At 37.0% G+C, this 18,300-nt stretch overlaps 3 protein-coding genes across 9 annotated transcripts; 1 reads left to right on the top strand and 2 right to left on the bottom strand.

The window, feature by feature from the left end:
* Nucleotides 1-684: 684 nt before the first annotated feature.
* On the bottom strand, nt 685-3,498 carry LOC112191533 (protein LIFEGUARD 2). Its single transcript, XM_024330898.2, has one exon. The coding sequence runs from the start codon at nt 1,585-1,587 to the stop codon at nt 862-864; it is 726 nt and encodes a 241-aa protein (XP_024186666.1). The 5' UTR covers nt 1,588-3,498; the 3' UTR covers nt 685-861.
* Nucleotides 3,499-3,711: 213 nt separating this feature from the next.
* LOC112192200 (mitochondrial import inner membrane translocase subunit TIM17-2) lies at nt 3,712-4,672 on the bottom strand. The gene has a single exon (XM_024331832.2). The coding sequence runs from the start codon at nt 4,601-4,603 to the stop codon at nt 3,962-3,964; it is 642 nt and encodes a 213-aa protein (XP_024187600.1). The 5' UTR covers nt 4,604-4,672; the 3' UTR covers nt 3,712-3,961.
* Nucleotides 4,673-4,737: 65 nt separating this feature from the next.
* On the top strand, nt 4,738-18,269 carry LOC112192199 (kinesin light chain 3). Of its 7 annotated transcripts, none has more exons than XR_002933408.2 (19): nt 4,738-4,985; nt 5,067-5,138; nt 5,419-5,606; nt 5,725-5,829; nt 6,433-6,533; nt 7,998-8,076; nt 8,896-8,907; nt 8,991-9,056; nt 9,258-9,326; nt 9,407-9,463; nt 9,984-10,061; nt 10,922-11,019; nt 11,113-11,158; nt 12,735-12,862; nt 13,895-14,003; nt 15,006-15,068; nt 15,433-15,574; nt 15,808-15,876; nt 17,717-17,789. XR_002933408.2 is itself a non-coding variant. In XM_024331826.2 (18 exons), the coding sequence occupies exons 1-18, from the start codon at nt 4,850-4,852 to the stop codon at nt 17,915-17,917; spliced, it is 1,674 nt and encodes a 557-aa protein (XP_024187594.1). In that variant the 5' UTR covers nt 4,739-4,849; the 3' UTR covers nt 17,918-18,269. The 7 variants fall into 7 exon arrangements, 5 of the variants coding, with proteins under 5 accessions (XP_024187594.1, XP_024187595.1, XP_024187596.1 ...); XR_002933409.2 differs by having other exon boundaries at nt 15,811-15,876; nt 17,717-17,766; XM_024331826.2 differs by lacking the exon at nt 15,433-15,574 and having other exon boundaries at nt 4,739-4,985; nt 15,811-15,876; nt 17,717-18,269.
* Nucleotides 18,270-18,300: the final 31 nt, after the last annotated feature.

Genomic DNA, 18,300 nt, shown 5'->3' with positions numbered 1-18,300 from the left:
GCGACGGTGGAGCAATTATTGACTCCGGATCCAATGTCAACATTATAATGGATTGTGGAGGTTGAGCCAATTTCGGCAGTGGAACTTGTCCTCCTAAATCTTGCATGTTGGAGGTACAGATAGCAGTTTCCTAAAGTTATTGTGTTTGTGATTTTTTTGTTTTTTTTGTTTTGGTTTTTTTTTTTGGAAATAGAGCCAGTACTGCTGTCCTTAAATTTTGATTTTTAATGAAACCGCATAATATAAAGAGGGGACATTGTGTGCTAAACCCCATAATACAATAAGCATCGAGATGAGACTTCTGAGCAAATTTTTGTTTGAATTAGTTTTGTATTATCAACAAATTAGTTTAGTATTTGAATAATATAATTAAGCTTATTATAGGAATTCAAATTTGACTAACAAAGTTTAAAGCACAATGACATCTATGTTTCCAAATATGCAAAAGAAGAAAACTGACATAAGTTAGTCTTTTCGATCAAAGCAGCATTGTGAGGGATGGAGAGTTCAATAATCCAACGATCAAATGAAGTGATTGTTTGCAAAGGAATTCGATAACCAATTGGATGAATGAACCAAGTTTGAACCACCCATGCATGGACATAAAAGAAGAAGATGCTCCACAGATACAGTAAGACTAAAACAGAAAGGACAAAGAGGTTTCTGACTTTTTTTTGTGGTAAATATATCTTGCTTAGTTACATTAATTCAAAATCCATGGTTAAGGCCAATTAAGCAGAGTTAAAAATGAGTAAATGACATGCACTAGCAATTAATATAAGCACATTACAATAACTACGTGTGGTATATATATCGGGATTTACAGCTTCTCCTCCTAATCAAAACCCAAACAGTGGTTAATTAAGCTAAACATTCCCCACCAATATCTCCTAGGCACTCGCAGCATTCGGCACTGCAGCAATCGCAGGAGCCATTATCACAGCCGCTTAGAAAATCAATAAGGAAGCTGAAAAGATTAAGGATGTCCAGGTACAAGCCGACTGCAGCTAAAATGTAGTCATTGTCTTGTGAGTGGCGCTCAATCAGCATGTAGGTGTCATATACGATATAGCCGCAGAAAACAATGGATCCCAAGGCCCCAAATATCATCACCTTGGTCTTACCCAGAGGGTAAAATATCTGAATGAAAGCATAGATAACCAGACAAAGCAAGGCTTCAGACAGGAAAGGTCCTAGTAAGCTAAAGTCATAGCCTCTCCAAGCAGCCCAGAATGTGTATAGTGTGAGAGTAACAAAAACCACAGCGGTTAAAAACACAGACTCCAAAATCACCATCCCAGGAGTGAAAACACAAGTAATTCCGACTTGGAATGCAAGAGAGACTGTGAAAATTGCAACCAACAAGTAGTTAACCGGCTTGAGGTGTCTGAGACAAAGCATTGGGATCAGCACGACAAAGGGCGTCACGAGGATGAGGACGTAGACGGCAATGCCGGCGTGGGTTTTGAGCAAGAAGTGGGAAATTGAAGGGTCCAGTCTGACGGTGGCGCCGATGCCGATGGTGGCGAGTAACTGAAGGGTGAGGATGGCGTACACTTTGCCAACGAAGGACCAGCAGTTCATCATCCTCCAGCTTCAGGGAAACCAAGGGCGGGAAGGAGGGGCTTAACCAAATGAGTGATATTCTCTAATCTCCAGTATGCTTCTCGATAGCTAGACAAGGGACCAAGGTCTTCTTTATATAGGCAACTGAGTTATTTCCATAAAGGCAATATTCCTAATCCCAGTAGTCATAGGAATATATATCTTTCCTAGTTCACGTACATAAGAGTTTACTTACCATGTCAAAGAGGGATTCTGACCTATAAGAAATTTATTAAACCAGATGAGTGTGCTATTTCATATACAAGAAATTCATATACATAAGTGTGCTATTTCAACCAGATATATGAATGATGCCCAATTTCGATTGCTTAATTTATGCATAGATAAGATATGGTTCTACAAGAAATCGGAAGAAAAGGATCTCAAATCTCAATTTGTGGTGATGTTTAAGATAGATAATAATGGTGGAGAAGAGTTTTAGAGGGAAACTTGAGAGGGAAAAAGAGCAAAGCAGTACAGTCTGAAGGGAAAATGGAGGGGCTAGGGATGACTAAAAGGACCATTGTTGGAGGTTTTTATGGTCATGTGAGCAACACGTGGTTTCATTTAACTGAATTGTGACGGAAATTCGTCGTAAAGGGTCCAAGCATCTGTTTATGAGTGTTCGGGGTCCTTATTGATCACTTCCAAACTTTGAGTACCTTTCTGTCCGATTGCCCAAAATTCCTGTGGTACTGGTGAAACCCTTCTTTTTCCTCATTCTGTGTTTCTTCTTTCTTTCCTTCTTTTGCAGGAATAGTTTTATCGGTGCTGGAGTGTGTTGAAATTCACGATTAAATTTGATGAAAAATTCTGGAGGATGATATAAAATTCTCCACTATCAGAGCAAGAAACTTTATCAGTTCTGATCATCCCCATCATAAATTCTTGTTCCTTGTTTAACTTGAAGGGAGCTATGACTGCAATTGGACCAGTTTCCCTGACTGATTTGGTATGGGAGAGGAGACTCAGGAGAGTGGGGTCTCGTTTTTTAAAAGGACAGGATCAAACTTATCAGTTAAAATAAAATTTTGATAATACCAATGGTCAGACACCAATCCAAAAGACACCTGATTTTGACAGAAGAAAAGTTAATTGTCTGAGACTAACAATGCTTGCCATCCTAGTAGTTTTCACATTTTGTGGAAAAAAGAAAATAGCACAACAGTTGGAGTACATGTGGTGTATTTACTGACTGCATTAAGCTACAAGGTAACATAACATATCAACAAAAAACACATCTACACTGTCCCAAACATCCATAATCAAGGTGAAAATCCATAACTTTCCAACTATTCTGGGGTTTTTTTCAAACAACTTTGGCCACAGCTCTCTCTCAATGGTATCACTTGAATTAGTAGCTGCATAAACTAAACACAGAAACTACACATAATAGTGCAACTCCTGCTTCTAAATCGCAAGCTATCAAAAGATATACAGTAAGTGCTTGATGCCTATACCAGAACCAACCATTCATTACCTACTTTTTTGAAACATTGTGGGCCTGTGTCAACATGATGCACGCAAACATAATAAACTCAAGAAAAGCAAATAAGCACACATGGTCAGCAACTCTAATGCACAAACCCTAAACCACAACCACAACTAGTCTGGCTTACCTTATAGAGCCATTAGGGGAGGAAAAACAACCAAGTTGGTGCGCACTAATACACACCTAGTTCAGGCAGGAAATGTCCTGCTTACAAATGACCATTCAGAGCAATAACATGAGTATGCAGCAGCCATCCATAACACAAGTGACAAGATTTCAAACCATTTTGCACAGGTCACGAAACAAAGCATATAATCACAATTCAAAAAAACATCCAGAACCTCCCCACAATATCCGTCTTACATGATCTTAGAAAGAAGCTTTGTTACAAATTCACAAAGCTTCAATCTTTACACCTATTTCCACTTGATGGTTCAATTAACATAAACCCATCAGACCAAAGGTCTAGCATTTTTAAAAAAGCTTTGATCTTTCAAACACAGAACAAGTCAGAGTGAGCCAGGGAAGTAAATGCAGAACAAAAATGATAGCAAAGTTTTCTTCCTCTCCAAATTAGCAACAAACAGCAGTAGCAAGCCAGCAACAACATTGCATTATTGCCAAGTGAAAATTCAAAATACATCATTGTAAACATACACCTATAATAGTATGATTATTTAAAATAAAATAAATAAAGAGAGAGCACAAACAAAACATCTGGTTCAAAGCAAAATTAGCAATAAAAACCTCAAGTTTCCCAACTTGACCCAAATCCCTGAGTCCAATTCCAACCCTCCTAAATACAACTACTTAGCTTTTCTAATCAAAAACCCCTCCTTTCCTTACCACATGAATGACTAAGAATCACTTGAACTCAAAAGAAGGCACTGGAGGCGCATCAAAACTCTCGAGGACCTTCGTCTCGCTTCCGCTGCCGGCCGGCTCAGGCTCTTTGGCTTTTCCAAACAACCCTCCCAGCCACGACCCAACGGAGGAGCTTTCTTCTGAGCCGGGAGGCCCGCCCATCTGCGGCATCCCAGGCAGACCAGCACCGGGATCCTCCATCACCATCTGCTGCTGCTGTTGCTGCTCGCTCATGATTTTGTTGAGCATGATCCCGGCGCCTTCGATCAGGGCCAACAGCACCCCTCCCATGGCGGCGGACCTCGCGGTGGCGCCGAGGCCCTGCCGCATCTGGAGGAAGCCGCCGGTGGCCGCGCCGGCGATGATGGAGTTCCAGGGGTCCTCCTTCTGGCGGAGGTAGACCATGGTGCAGTCGAAGGTGGAGAAGAGTCCGCCCCAGACGGCGAAGCTTCCGCCGACGCGGGGGGCGTTCATGCGGACGGCCTGGGAGCCGCCGACGAGACGCGCGCCCTTGGGGGAGTTGTAGATGCCTTTGATGAAGTGGAACGCCGACCCTCCCACGGCGCCCATCCCGAAGGCTCCGCCCACGTCGTCGAGGATTCTGTCCGGGCACGGCTCCCGAGACGTTTCTGGAGTTCCCATCTCAACGCTGGCTTGGCTTCGCTTCTTCCTTCGGCTTTGAAGAAGAAAAAGAAGAAGAGAGAGAAATGACCCTTACTTTTGTTTGCCCTCTTAGTTCTAGGTTTTGGGGTATTGTGTTTTGACGAAAATACCCTTACTTGTTTCCAAACTACCAGAAAGGACTCTCTCTCTACTACTCCTAGTTCATTTTGCTCTTTTCTATTCTAGTTCTCCTCCTCCTCCGGCCGCCGTTTGTTTCGTCGGAAAATGTCTTGTGTGCGGCGAGCGGTAGCTAAGGTGGTGAAGGAGAAGACGCATATAGTTAACCGTTTTCTCTCTCCTTCTTCTTCAACTGCCGGAACCGGAACCATGACTACTGCTCCGTTCTTCTCCGGCGGTTCTGGTACGTAATCAATCGCCAAAACAAACAAACAAACAAACAAGTAAATCTGCCCTGAACTCACCGGTGTTGCTATTGTTGTAGGCGGTTACAAGTTTTCTGATCAGCATTGGAGGATGGACCCTCGGCTCTGGTTTTTTCTATCTGGAAATGCAGGTTTGTTTTCTCATATCCATCTCTTATAATCCTTTCAATTAGCTGCCTAGTCCATTTGGGGAAATCCTCAACAAATAGGGATGAGGTTACTTATTTAGTTGATTACTTTCGAAACCTTTAAGAGGGATGAATTTGATATTGTGGAACCATGCTGGGGAAGCTGGTTTCTAAGGGCATATACAAAAGGTTTTTATGCTTCAGAGGACATGTGAAAGGAATATCCTTGACTGAAATATACTCTTTTAGGCTCTTAGCTACATTATATCCTCATTTCTTGCAGCAATTATTCTTGCCATAAAGTCCAACACCGTCTTGGCAAAAGATGCATCACTTGATAATGAGGCACAGGGGATGGAAGGGGATGACACAATGCAATTACGCAGAGTTGAGGATGCTTCTGTCAAATCTAACATACATACCTCTAAGTGGAGAGTTTTTACAGATAAAGGAAGGGAATTCTTCCTTCAGGCAAGCATCCTATGCCTATGTGTCTTTTTTTATTTTTTTATTTATTTTTTTATCATGTGCTTATTTTTTTTATCTAATAGTGTTACTCAGAATCATCGTTTCTGTTTCCATCCGCTAGGGAAAAGTGGAGGAAGCTGAAAAGCTCTTTCTCGCAGCTTTACAGGAAGCTGAAGAAGGTTTTGGGAAGAGGGATCCGCATGTTGCATCTGCAAGCAATAATTTAGTATGTGCACTTTTATGCCTTGGTTAAGTTGATTATTGTTTTCTTAAGTTCATACGAGGAACTAAGAAGATTGAAATGGCGAGAGATATTAGATTAAAAAAAAATGTTTGAATTTCTTTCTTTTGCAAATTTTAAGTAGATTGCGCCAGCTATTCCACTTCTACAGAGTGGAATATGGTGGCTGATGGTCTGGCAAAACATAGCACAGACCCTGATCTGGGTTATGCAGATTGCCTCCTCCAAGCTTCATTGCTCAAGATATTCTCGACGATATTGATGGCCTAGTTAGGCCTAGAGCTGTGACTACAGCTAGTATTTAGCTTCTCTTTTTCTTTTTTTTGGGCCTTTGGTCCCTGTTGTACCAACAAAAAAAATATTTCAAGTAGCTTCTAGTATACATACAGCTCAAATGTAAATAGTAAGGAGTTTATTTGAGTCAGAAACCTCATTGTTAATCCACGACAAAGTTTAACTTGTTATTACTTATACCTGAAAAATGTGTGAAATCGTTTTTTGTTTCATGAAAGTATTTATGCAATATATTTCTGGTTTTGGGGAACCTCGTCTTTGGTGAGAAATTATAGGTTACTCTTATTGTTTCAGGCAGAGCTCTATAGAGTTAATAAGCTATATCATAAGGCAGAGCCATTGTATTTGGAGGCCATCAGCATACTGGAGGAGTCATTTGGTCCTGAAGATATACGGTATGCTGTGATTAATCTGCACATTATGACGGAGAATGCTTACATGTTCATTATTTTATGATAGTAATTAAACAATTAACCATGCATTCGTGTTAAATAACCCGCATAATGCCATTTGTATGACAATAGTATGTTGCCTTTCTATAGTTCAATAGCATATTACACATCAAAAACTTTGTTATGGTAGTGTCAATGAATTCAAATATCACTAATCTCTCTTCCTCAAGTCAAACTCGAGTTTAGAGGGGACATACTTAAACTCTGCGTCTTTGTTTTGTAATAGAGGAAGGAACAAATAGAGAGATTCTTTGGGTTTAAATAAGTTGTCAGAGAATGAAACAAATCCCACTATATTGCTGTTCCGAAAGATGATACGTTTAGGTCTGGCACCAGTGAAAGGCCATAATGTTTCACCTTTTTGGTGATAAAAGGTTGAACACTTTTGTTCTGAAAAGTTGCTGTATGGTGGTGAATAAAAGTAAGGTTTATCAAGAGGATCAAAGAAACAAAACATATTTAGAGCATATGTACTGGAAGAAGAGAGTCAGATTGCAAGTTCATTACGTTGTAGTTCTGATTGCATTTCGTTAAAAGTAGAGTTTCTTACAGGATATTTGAAGTCAACTAAGACATATCTGAACATATGAGCAATTGACTTGGCATTTCTCATGATTATATTACAGATTTATGCTTCTAGAGCGTTATTACACCATTCGCTGTACCACAGGAAGGAGAAACACAATTGTACCTGCATACTTTAGAAGTATGACCTAACCCAAAACGATTTGGAAATGAATGAGAAGCCCAGAACAATATGAAGTGTAAGGCTAGGCTTCACATTCCCCTTGTGGGATAGTCTGAACATATAAAACATATAATAAGAATATTATTTTTAACGATAGTTTATGCAGTCACTTGGCTATGTTTGTATACTTACTCTCTCTCTCTCTCTCTCTCTCGTTAAATATACGTATATATCAATATATATATATATAAATTTATTTATAGAGGAAAGGAGTTTTTTTAAGACAAGCTTAGGAGAATTACATACTGTGGACAGTCATAGATGAGAAAATTTACAGGAAGTCAAAACAGCACGAAGTTTGCACCTTAGAAAAAATTACTGTGTTTTTCCGCAACACCGTAAGGATTAAAGAACAAAGTGTAAGCTTAGATTATATATATTTCCTCCCTTTATTGTAAACTTCAGTGGAGTCATTTCTTCTTCCTTGTTTTAATCTGAGGAGTCATTACTGGCATACACAACTTTGTTCCTGTTTTTAGTGTTATAATAATTAGAAGTTGTATAAATACAGTGTATAGCCCAGGGCTAGAATTATTCACTATGCATTTTCTCCTCTCTCCCTTCTACTCATTTCTCATTTCTTTCCTGAACTATTTTCTCGTTTTTCTTTAATGTATCATTGACTCACTAATCCCTCATTCAAGATGACCTGTGCACAGAGTTGGGTCTGCCTTTCATAACCTGGGTCAGTTCTATATTGTACAGCGGAAGCTGGATGAAGCCCGTGTTTGCTATGAGGTGATAACTTAAAACGCTTTTACTTCCGGTATATGTTTTATGATTTTGAGTCTTGTGACTATAGAGATTTTCCTAGAGTATCCATGAACTTTTTAGGCATTCACTTAAAATTGCTTTTAAATTTTAATCATTGGGCTTTTCCTATTTTTTGTGCTAAATTTTCACAAGTATATGATTACTTTGTCAGCCATGCTCATGATCCAGAACATGGAAATTTTTGTATGTTTAGCCAAGTTTGGTCAGAGTCATTCTTAGCTTTTTAATTTTTTGTTTATCTAGGTGCAGCTTGTATAGATGCAATTTGTTATATGTTTTCTTGACTAGCCGGTTCTGTAGTGGATCTTCATTTTTGCGCACATCCACATCCTGAGTATTCTGCTGTGTAGGGCAATGATCATAACCATCCATCCTTTAGGTCAGGTACTGTACTTGCAAACTGTGTAGATGAACACGGTTTGTCAGATAAAAGTTAAGTGAATACAATGGTAATCAAATGGATAAGATAATTAATCTTTGGAAGGGGTCATGCTTGAAGGAGGAAATAAGAGATTGATGGTTCCAATCAATAAACTGCCAGCAATATGTGCCCAAAAATGTAGGCCGACTCTGGATCCTTTCTGTTTCTCTTCATTAGTGGATAAAATTATTTGATTTGTCTCCTGCATCATCTCACAACACATATTCAGCATCATTACACACGCAAAGCATTATTGCCTGTTTGGAACAATTTGATAAAATTTTCTTTCTATAATTATCTGCCAATGTTTCGTTGCCCTGCCACATGTTCGTTGATGTCTGATCGATGACACATTTGGACAGCGTGCTTTGAAGGTATCGGCTTGGCCTATTTTATAATAGACATAGTAGTGTAAGTGTTTATGCTGCTAATTAAATGCTTTAATTACTCTATTCAGATTAAACGCCTTGTTCTGGGTCTTAACCATACAGGTTATGCAGATATGATGTATCATCTTGGAACGGTAGTCTCTTCAATCCTCCATATCAGAAGTGTTAAGTTATGAATAGTTGTAGTATATAATAAAACTAAAATATCTGAACTGATTTACACATCTGAGTTTGAATAGTGGTAGGATTTAAACATTTACGCTCTTTTAATTTTGAATGTTTTGTTTGTAGTTTCTCTGTGCAACTTATTAAGTGAAATGCAGTTTTAACTGCAGGTGCTACACCTCCAAGGAAAAGAAAAGGACTCTGAGGCCCTCGTTCAAGATTCCATTCGAATACTTGAGGTCAAGAGTTGTTAGACTACTTCATTCTCTGTTCAGCTTAAATATTATTACTGTCTTACCTCAGTTGTTGGACTATGTAGGATGGTGGTCAAGGAGAGTCGGTTATGTGCTTAAAGAGAATGCGATATCTTGCTCAGGTTGTGTTTTCTCCCACGTTGCTAGTTTGACTCTTATATCGAAGGATGCAATTAAATGCAAGAATTGGATGAATATATCAAAAGAAAATTTGGATGCTTAGATGTACTATTGTTGAGAATATATACATCCCACATGGGAAAAATGGGATCTTGCCTATGGGTTTATAAGTGTTTGGGCCACTCCATCCATTGTCAATTGGTTTTGGATGTGAACCCCAGATTACTTTATCAACTATCTTGAAAGATTGAACTGAATTTTATCTGAGATTTTGATGGTATTCCATCAAGGGCCTGCTACTTTAGGTCCTTGCTTCTCAGTTAGTCTTTTAATTCTTTGTAGGGTTTAATTCATCTATTATTAATCCCAAAAGACTGAACTTGTTAATGCATGAAATCTTCTGAACTTAGAGTGCCTTCTGCTGTATGCAACAGTTCCTTGATAATTACCCTCTCTTTCTCTCTCTCAACAGTTCCTTGATAATTACATTCTCTCTCTCTCTCTCTCTCTCTCTCTCTCTAGATATATCTGAAATCCAATCGATTTGAGGAGGCCGAGAAGGTACAAAGAAAGATCCTGCATATAATGGAAATAACAAAGGTTTGGCACTTACTTTTATCTTTATTTTTTTTCATTTTATATATTGGTAAAATTTGTTTCGGTTAAGATCTGTTGCATGCTCAAATATATTGCACGGGCAAAGAGACTATGCAACTAATGATTACAGTCATTAACAAGTAGTCTGCATGGTGATAACCTATCTCTTTTCCAAATCCCAAGGCAAAGCTGATGTAAAGCTAATGATGGATATATATATATATATATATATATTTTTGGTAAAGGTTTTGATGAACGGAAAGAGGAACATTTGGTCTATTTTAATTTGTATCTCCACCTAACCAGGAGGGTGATTGGATGGTTGGAAATTTGGTTAAAAACATTGTACTACTTGGGAAGAGGTGGTGGAGATTTCTTATCAAATGACATTCTTTATGGCATGCTGTTCTAAAACCCTAATACATGTTAGATGTTAATGGATGAGATTCTAAGCAGGTTGACTAATTTGTCCATGGAAAGGTGTTTCTTAAACTTGAGTGGGGTTTTAATCAAGTTGGTGGTCGGAAATTAGATGAGGGTTAGGTTTTGGGACGAGTATTGCTTTTTGAAGGTACCTTGAAACCTTTCTTTTCTTCACCTACATAGGCTCTCAAATGATCATAGTTTACTCGATTCCACACTGTTTCTAAGTCCTCTTTTTTCCTTCATGATGGTATTTTCAGTTTTTGGGTCCTAAACAGTATTTTTTTTTCTTTTGATTTTTAAAGTTGAACACGTTGATATTGAAATGCAAGGCAGAACATAGAACAAGTACCTTCTAAGAAGTTGCAGATTTGGGCACTCTGTATGTTCTGTTATGTGGATGAGAGAGACTTAATATGCCAACTTTGGTTGTGACACAGGGATGGAATGCATTGGATACAGCAATAACAGCTGAAGGGCTCGCACTGATCCTCCAATCCACTGGGAGCTTAAAGGAAGCTGAAGAGCTTCTTGAAAGGTAAATATCATTGTAATTGAAGAACATAAGAGGTGATATCCCATTAATTCTGACAGAACCTTGTTTATAACCTTGTTTATATGTTCTTTTCAGATGTCTTGATGCTCGAAAAGCCTTACTTCCTCAAGATCACGTTCAGGTTCGCCGCTTTGCATTTTATAAATTCATGTCTTTGAAACATTCCCACAAATGCAGTGCCTATATGTTAGGATGCTTATCATTCTTTAGAGCATCTACTTCTTATTTCATAATGAATACAAAAAAAGTTGTTTAGCATTGTTAATTGGAAGAAGAAAATAATATAGTAGTCATGACTGTGTTCATATATCTTGATATTTTTTATTGTTCCCTGTTATAAATGAAAAGTTTGACTTTAGAAAGAAAAACAAATACATATGCAAACTTGATCACTTGAGTAAAAAGGCAGCACAATCATTTCTAATAACAAAGGGATTTGTGGATGTTAACAAAATCTTCTAGAAGATTTTAGAAAATATCTGTGAATTGAAAAGCATTCTGCTTTTGGCAGAGGAAAGGGCTAAAGTTTTTTGGGGCTGCAGTGGCTGTTATTTGGCTACTCTGAATGGAAAGAATAGGATTTTTATTTATTTTTTAGACTACAGAGATACAGGGGTAGAGCGCTTGGGGAGACATTTAGGCTTTTGTCAGCTTCATGGGCTTTTTCTTGGTAGAATTCAGAGAGTGCACACCAGCAAGAGCTAAAGATATTCTCATGTAAATTTTTTTTTTTTTCTGGGCTTCGGGCAACCATTACACCAAAAATAAAATAAAAAGAGTACACTCTTTCTTCTATTATTCTAGATTAGAAGGGAGCAGTCGTTAAAGGTTTCTGGCTTGGATAGGCTCGTTTAGTGGTTTGTCTGCGGTATAGTTTTTTTCAATCCTTTTATTGGTGTGGACTGTGGATTCTTGTCCACTCTTTTTTATCATTCTTTTCTATAAAAAGATTTGTTTCCTGCGGAAAAACAAAAAAAGGAGAATTCCAAGGAGAAGACTCACATGTAAAAATTATAGAAATCATTAGCTCTCTTGTGATGTCGCATATAAGAGAGACCATTTACCCCACACCCAGGTCCAGAGTATGACCCTCCTTTCCCCTAACCCATATATGAAGACAAAAATTGATGAAAAACTTATCAATTGTAGAGATATGGACTGATCAAGCTGTCTCTGTTTGGCAATAATGTTATGTCATGTTTTTGTTCCATGAAAGTTTTGGCTTCTTCATATATGAAATGTTCAAACATAGAGAGAGGGAGTGAGGAACAGAATGGAGACTGCAGAATTTCAGTTTCAAGATTTGGATCTATTCTTACAGTGTTACACCAAAGATTTCAAAGAGAATTTCAAATGACCTTGATTTAAAATCTGTAGTCCTAATAAACCCCTACAATTATGATTTCCAACAGTATACAACATAATAGCTCTAGTAATTTCCTTTCATCTCTTAAGTTCAGTCGAGCCCCTAGTCCAATTCTGGGTAAAAGAGAGTTGCCCAAGGTCAACAGAAAGCACAACACTTTAGCTGTAGAATGATTTTTTGGACAAGAATGACTCCTATAGATGAAAAGTTCTTGGGACAACATTTAATTGATTCTCTCTTTATCTAAAGTGCAATGCATCTTTTGCGTTCATCTGTTTTACTCATGAAAACATGTTTACCATTAGCCTGATTTTACTATCTTCATGAACAGATTGGTGTGAACTTGCTTCATATTGCTAGAGTGGCAATGCTCAATTCCGACCAACTGAAGAATATTGACTATCCAAAAGCAATTTCTGAGCTTGATAAGGCCAAAGAAGTTTTACATGAGTCCATGAGGTTTGTTTTTTTGTCATAGTTTTGAGTGAAATAGCTTGTAGTACTAAAATTAAATTTAAAGTGCTCAGTTATTTGTAATGCTCTTATATCATCCCAAACTACCTCTATAGATCAAGTTTGAGATTGAAACCAAAAAGGACTAGGAATGCAATGGAGAAAGCCCCAGTCAAGAGCTCCTGCCATTGGGGGCATCTTGCAAAGGACAAAAAAAAGTATGGATAGGGTTAATGGGTATGTTGATAAAAGGGTGGATGGTTAAATAATAAGTTTTGTTATTAATGGCGACTTACTAAGTTCAGCTCTTAGTCAGGTTCTTGTATCGTGTTGTTTTTTCTGCTTTAATTTATTTTACAACTGGCGCTTACTTTTTAGCCTTGATCAGCTATCTTTGTTTCCCAATCTTTCCTTCAAACAAAACAGTAGATGGGATCTTGTCAATTCTCCATTTTGTTCTCTAATTGTCCAAAATTGTTCATTTTTATTGACTTGAATTTCCATTTGTTTGCAGTGTGGCCAAATCACACCACATCCAAAATCAAAATGGCCAAACTAAAACAAGCTAACTGCAACAAAGTCTTATAAAAAAAAAAAAAATAATAATAATAAAAAAGTCCTTTTAAACTCTTTAGTGCCCAAACACCAAAAAGCTGACCAATTTTCAATTCTATCCAAAGTTCTTCTAACTCATTGCTTTGTAATTTTCAAAAATTCTTTTATGATGCTCCATCCAAATGATCCAATGAACATATATGAACGATCAACTCCACAAAGATTTAGCTTTGGGACCTTCCCCAAAGCCTTGAATGTGACTGAAATTGAAGGGTTGGTCGTATCTTCTTAATGTACTCATGCAGAACTCAATCTGAATAGGATATTGTTAGCCTGTGAGAATGCCAACTTTTATTGGTACTTGGCATGCATTTTGAGAATTTTATAACGTTTGTGTTTTGTTCTTCTGTATGTTTCAGTCTTTCATCCAATTAATGGTATTTTATTAATGGTACAGTCATATGCTCTCTTTTTTTGTAATAGGATAGCACAATGTTCCTTGGATAAATTGATGAAGCAAAATAAGAAGATTCGTAGTAATGGAGCACCAGGTGAAATTGGAAAGAATGGTCAGGTGCCATTAGTCATATTGGTCAGTCTGTCTCTCTGTCTCTCTCTCTCCAGCCATCAAAATGCATTTATAAATATGTGCTTGGAGTTCTGTATGTAGTTCTATTCTATTTAAATAAGTCAACTGCTCTGCATTTAATATTTGCAATTTCTGCTTATTGCTTTAAAATTGTTATTCAGTTTTGTGTGAGACTGTAAGGTAATAAAGGTTGTTGGAAATTCTTGATGTATGAATGTCTTCATCAATTTGTTGATCATGATATAGTGGAATTTGCCCTTTCAACAATTTAGGACTGTTGTAGATTTACAAAATACGAGTCGCTTTTCGATTATTTCAAATTGATTGAAAACAACTCATTAAATACAAGACAGATGGATAAAGCAGAGAAATAGAATTTATTACTATCTAAATCGATCTACAATATTGTTAGATAAACAGACCATTAGAAACTTGAACTGTCCAAACTTCCCTAATCACTTCCAATTTAGTAATATTCTATGGTTTAACAGTTTGATATGATATCATTATTTTATCAAAACCTATTTGGGGGCATATTTTTCTAATTAATTAACATTTAACAGGCATTTTGTCCTTATCTTTGTTCAAACAGTTGATAAGGGAAGTGGAGACATAGTGTGTGTGGTTTGTCAAAAGTTTATGAATGAACATATTTCAGGTGGTAAAGCTGCAAGTTGCATAGATGATTTTATATGAAAATTTGGAATACATCTTTGGTATTATGGCATATATTGATTGGCTTTCTCCAGAAAAATTTCAATTCATCAGATTGGAAGTAGATAAACTAGTACCAAAAGGGAATTGTTACTGTGGTGCAGTAATAACCTTAAAATTAAATGTGACTTGCTTGCCTGGACAGCTCAAAATTGTGTGAAGCTAGATAGCGATTCAGGTCTGCCCAAAAAAAAAAAACAAAAAAAGGAAAAAAGTTAAGACCTAGTAATTCTGACATCTATGCATATGGACATTCTCATATTGAATTTGATGGATGTATTGTACTTACAGTTGCAAGCTTCTGATGCTCTTGGCCTTTTGGAGATCACAAAGAAACAATTACAAGGGTCAAAGGTTAGTACTTATGGTCTTGAAGCACTAGGGCCTCCTCATAAACTGTGTCTTATTTTCTTGATAAAAAAAAAGTACTCTGTATTTCACCTTTGAATCAAATATCAATGTTATTTAGTAAAATTCTACCAGCATTATGCACCTTTTTGTTGGGGTCAGAGTAGGTAAATTGTTTAACAGCCTGACATTAGTGGGTAATGGCCTAATGGGTTCAGTGCTAGAGATGTTTTATCTGCAAGAGTGCATTAGTGTTAGAGATGTTATATCTATCCTCATAATATTCAATTGATTGGGGGCTGTAGGGTTTTATTCTCTTGTTTTCTGGAGTGGAGTTTAATGATTACTTATTTGGGGATATGTTTTTCAGAGTTTGTTCTTGGGGTGGCATAGGAGATCTGTGAAGCTGACTAAAGTTGAATAGAGGGGCGAGTTTTAGTGTTTTTTGACACCTAAACAATTGCTTTATGATATTCTCATTTCAAATTGAAGAGTTACAATAGCTGTTTGTGGTAGGTCTTAAATTTTGCAGTCAGTGATGCAATTGTTTAAGGATTATATAATTCAGTTATGGAATTGTTTAAGGATTAAATAACTCAGTAATGCAATTGTTTAAGGATTCAATAATGACCGCAATTTTTATTTGCTACAACTCTTTTGTGTAACAATTTTTAAATTGTAACCCCTCACTAGTCAATTAATCTGCCTATATGAAGTTGCTGATCTACTTTTTTGTATAATCTAGCAGTCTGAGCATGCACCTAATATTGAAGCTGAGAATGCACTATTTAAATGTATATCTGCTTACAAAGAGGTACATCTATGTCACTTATTAAGCTTTCTTTAATTCCTTTGTATAGTTTTTTTCTTTTCTTCTTGTGAATGGTTATTTAACATGTACACTTTCTCTTTTGCTCTTTCTAATACCAATTCAACAATAGTGAGGTTTGATCAGAATAAAAAAAGAGTCATTGATATAACTAAAGATGACTGCATTGTTTATGTACTTGCAAGAAGCTAGCTGTTAATGGCAAAATAAGAGAAGAGACCCCTGCAAAGTCGCAATTTTTTTATTTTTAAATCCTTGCATTTAGTTAAGGTTGGGAAACTTCTGAAAACTATGTTGTTTTATCAAATACGTTGTTGCAGGGTCCCAATAAATTTTTGGAAAGTAGTCGATCTTTGTGGGTACCGAACTTGGATCCATCTTCTGCTTTAAAAACTCTTGCATGTGCTTGGCTTTTGTCTAGCTATTGCCGCTTTTGCCTAGCTATTGCCACATGATCATGTCATCATCATGTTACCATCTAATGATTAAGACTACAAGGCTTCCAAAAAGCTAAATTGCATATGTTTCTCCTAAACTCAGCATTGATATGTGAGATTTATTACAAGTAATGGATGGACTTAACAATAAAGACATGCCAAACTTGGCATTGAAGTTTGTGATCTGGATACATGGTTGTATCATAGATATGAGTTCGACTGTATAACAGATCTGAGTCTATGGCAGGCAACTAAGAGAAGAGGTGATGCAGAATTCTCACTGCCTAAGACACCAGGATCAACTAACTCTGAAGTTTAGAGCTAAAACACATATTATTTAGGATAGAAATAGAAAACTATAAAATAGGAATCACTACCGGGCTTCTCACCAAACTGGTTTCACACCAGCATGACCATTTCAGGAAAACTCAGAATACTCTGATAATTTTTATTCATCAAGACATATCTGGCCATTTGGCACTTACACTTGCTTATACATGAGCAGATAGCTCACATTATCTAGCATTCAAGACTTAATCATAGATAAGACTCTTCGACTTCCCAAACCTGAAGCATTCAAGACTTAATGAAGGAAACTTTGAAACTCTTAAACTGAAACAGAAGTATTTGAAAAGACACCAGACTCGAATAGATTTCTATAATCAGATTCATTAATCTTTCCCTCAAAAGCTGCAGTAATTATCTTGAGAACAATTAATCAAGCCATATGGAAAGGATTAGGTGCTCTACTTTTCATTTCTTTCGCTTATAAACCGGTTTGACTATGATGTCCTCATCAAGAGGGAGTTTAGTGGGAGAGGACATCTGGTGCTACATGTGCAATTTAGCTTTTTGGAAGCCTTGAACTCTTGATCATTTTTATGTTTTATTGATAAGGTGGCAGTTTCTTGGCGAAAGCCTGGCAAATCAGAGCTAGGATTTTTCTAGCATTGTATCCCATTCCCTGAAACCATATTTTTATTAGCAGTTGGTTAATTTTCCAGGACTTCCTCTGAACATCATACATGAACATGGTTAGTTTTATCCAGCTGTACTCTTTGAAGCAATTAAAGATCTAAAGTATATCTCTGTACCCACTAATGGAAAGTACTTTGGCAACTCACGATGTAACAAATTTTTCATTTCTAAAGTATATCTCTGTACCAGATGTCCTCTCCCACTAAACTCCCTCTCTCAGTACTTAATGGAGCATATCCCTTGAAAATTGTGTCTTATCTGTTCTAATTTTAATTGTTGAATATAGTTATTTTCTTTCGTCAGCATCTTACACAATACATTTGTGTACAATACATTTGTGTGTGTGTGTTCTTCAGATTTGAAATACTACACTAATTTTTTTTTTTTTTACTTGTTTATCTAATTTGCAGTTCGTAACTGAGAGATCAATCCCTGAGTCTCCTGAAACAAAGGCCGAGTATCTTAAATGTTTGAAGCATCTTTTGAGCTTGAATAGTGATAGCACTACAGAAAGAACACAGCACTCTACTGGAGTCAATTTGCAAGATCTGAGAGACGAAATTAAGCGTCTTGAAGTTGAACTTTCTCCTCATAGGAAACGCAAAATTTGAGCTACTGAGATTCTACTCGTGGGAGTTGTTACAGCCTATAAAGCATCATTGTAGAATTAAGGATAACCTACAGAATTGTTGCCATTACTGTCAATATTATATCCATTAGTGACTGAGGAGTTAGGACATTGTATTTGTTGATCAGTTAGCCTTTTTAAAGTTACTGGCAAGCATGCCATTGAAGCGAGGGAAATGCGATCCAAAATTGTTACTGAAATATTTCTATAAAAAGGGGTTCTTATTTGTTGTAGCGTTAGAAGTTAGAACAGGTTTTCTCAGTGTGTATTTGCTGTTTCGACCATCTAAGATAAAAATTAAAGTTCACATGACATTGAACATTTTTTTTATTTTATTTGCTGGGTTGCTATACCAACCCTATTGGC

Source organism: Rosa chinensis, chromosome 3 (assembly GCF_002994745.2).
Source record: "Rosa chinensis cultivar Old Blush chromosome 3, RchiOBHm-V2, whole genome shotgun sequence".
NCBI classification, from domain to species: domain Eukaryota; kingdom Viridiplantae; phylum Streptophyta; class Magnoliopsida; order Rosales; family Rosaceae; genus Rosa; species Rosa chinensis.
The sequence above is the reverse complement of the archived record's forward strand: the minus strand, read 5'-3'. Positions and strand labels throughout refer to the sequence as shown.

Excerpts from the sequence above, each read along its gene's own strand:
- LOC112192199 (XM_024331825.2), top strand. The coding sequence starts at position 4,850 with ATGTCTTGTGTGCGGCGAGCGGTAGCTAAGGTGGTGAAGGAGAAGACG. Across the intron at positions 5,830-6,432 it reads CATCTGCAAGCAATAATTTA|GCAGAGCTCTATAGAGTTAA; the intron begins GTATGTGCACTT and ends TTATTGTTTCAG. Across the intron at positions 12,863-13,894 it reads GTTTTACATGAGTCCATGAG|GATAGCACAATGTTCCTTGG; the intron begins GTTTGTTTTTTT and ends TTTTTGTAATAG.
- LOC112191533 (XM_024330898.2), bottom strand. The coding sequence starts at position 1,587 with ATGATGAACTGCTGGTCCTTCGTTGGCAAAGTGTACGCCATCCTCACC.
- LOC112192200 (XM_024331832.2), bottom strand. The coding sequence starts at position 4,603 with ATGGGAACTCCAGAAACGTCTCGGGAGCCGTGCCCGGACAGAATCCTC.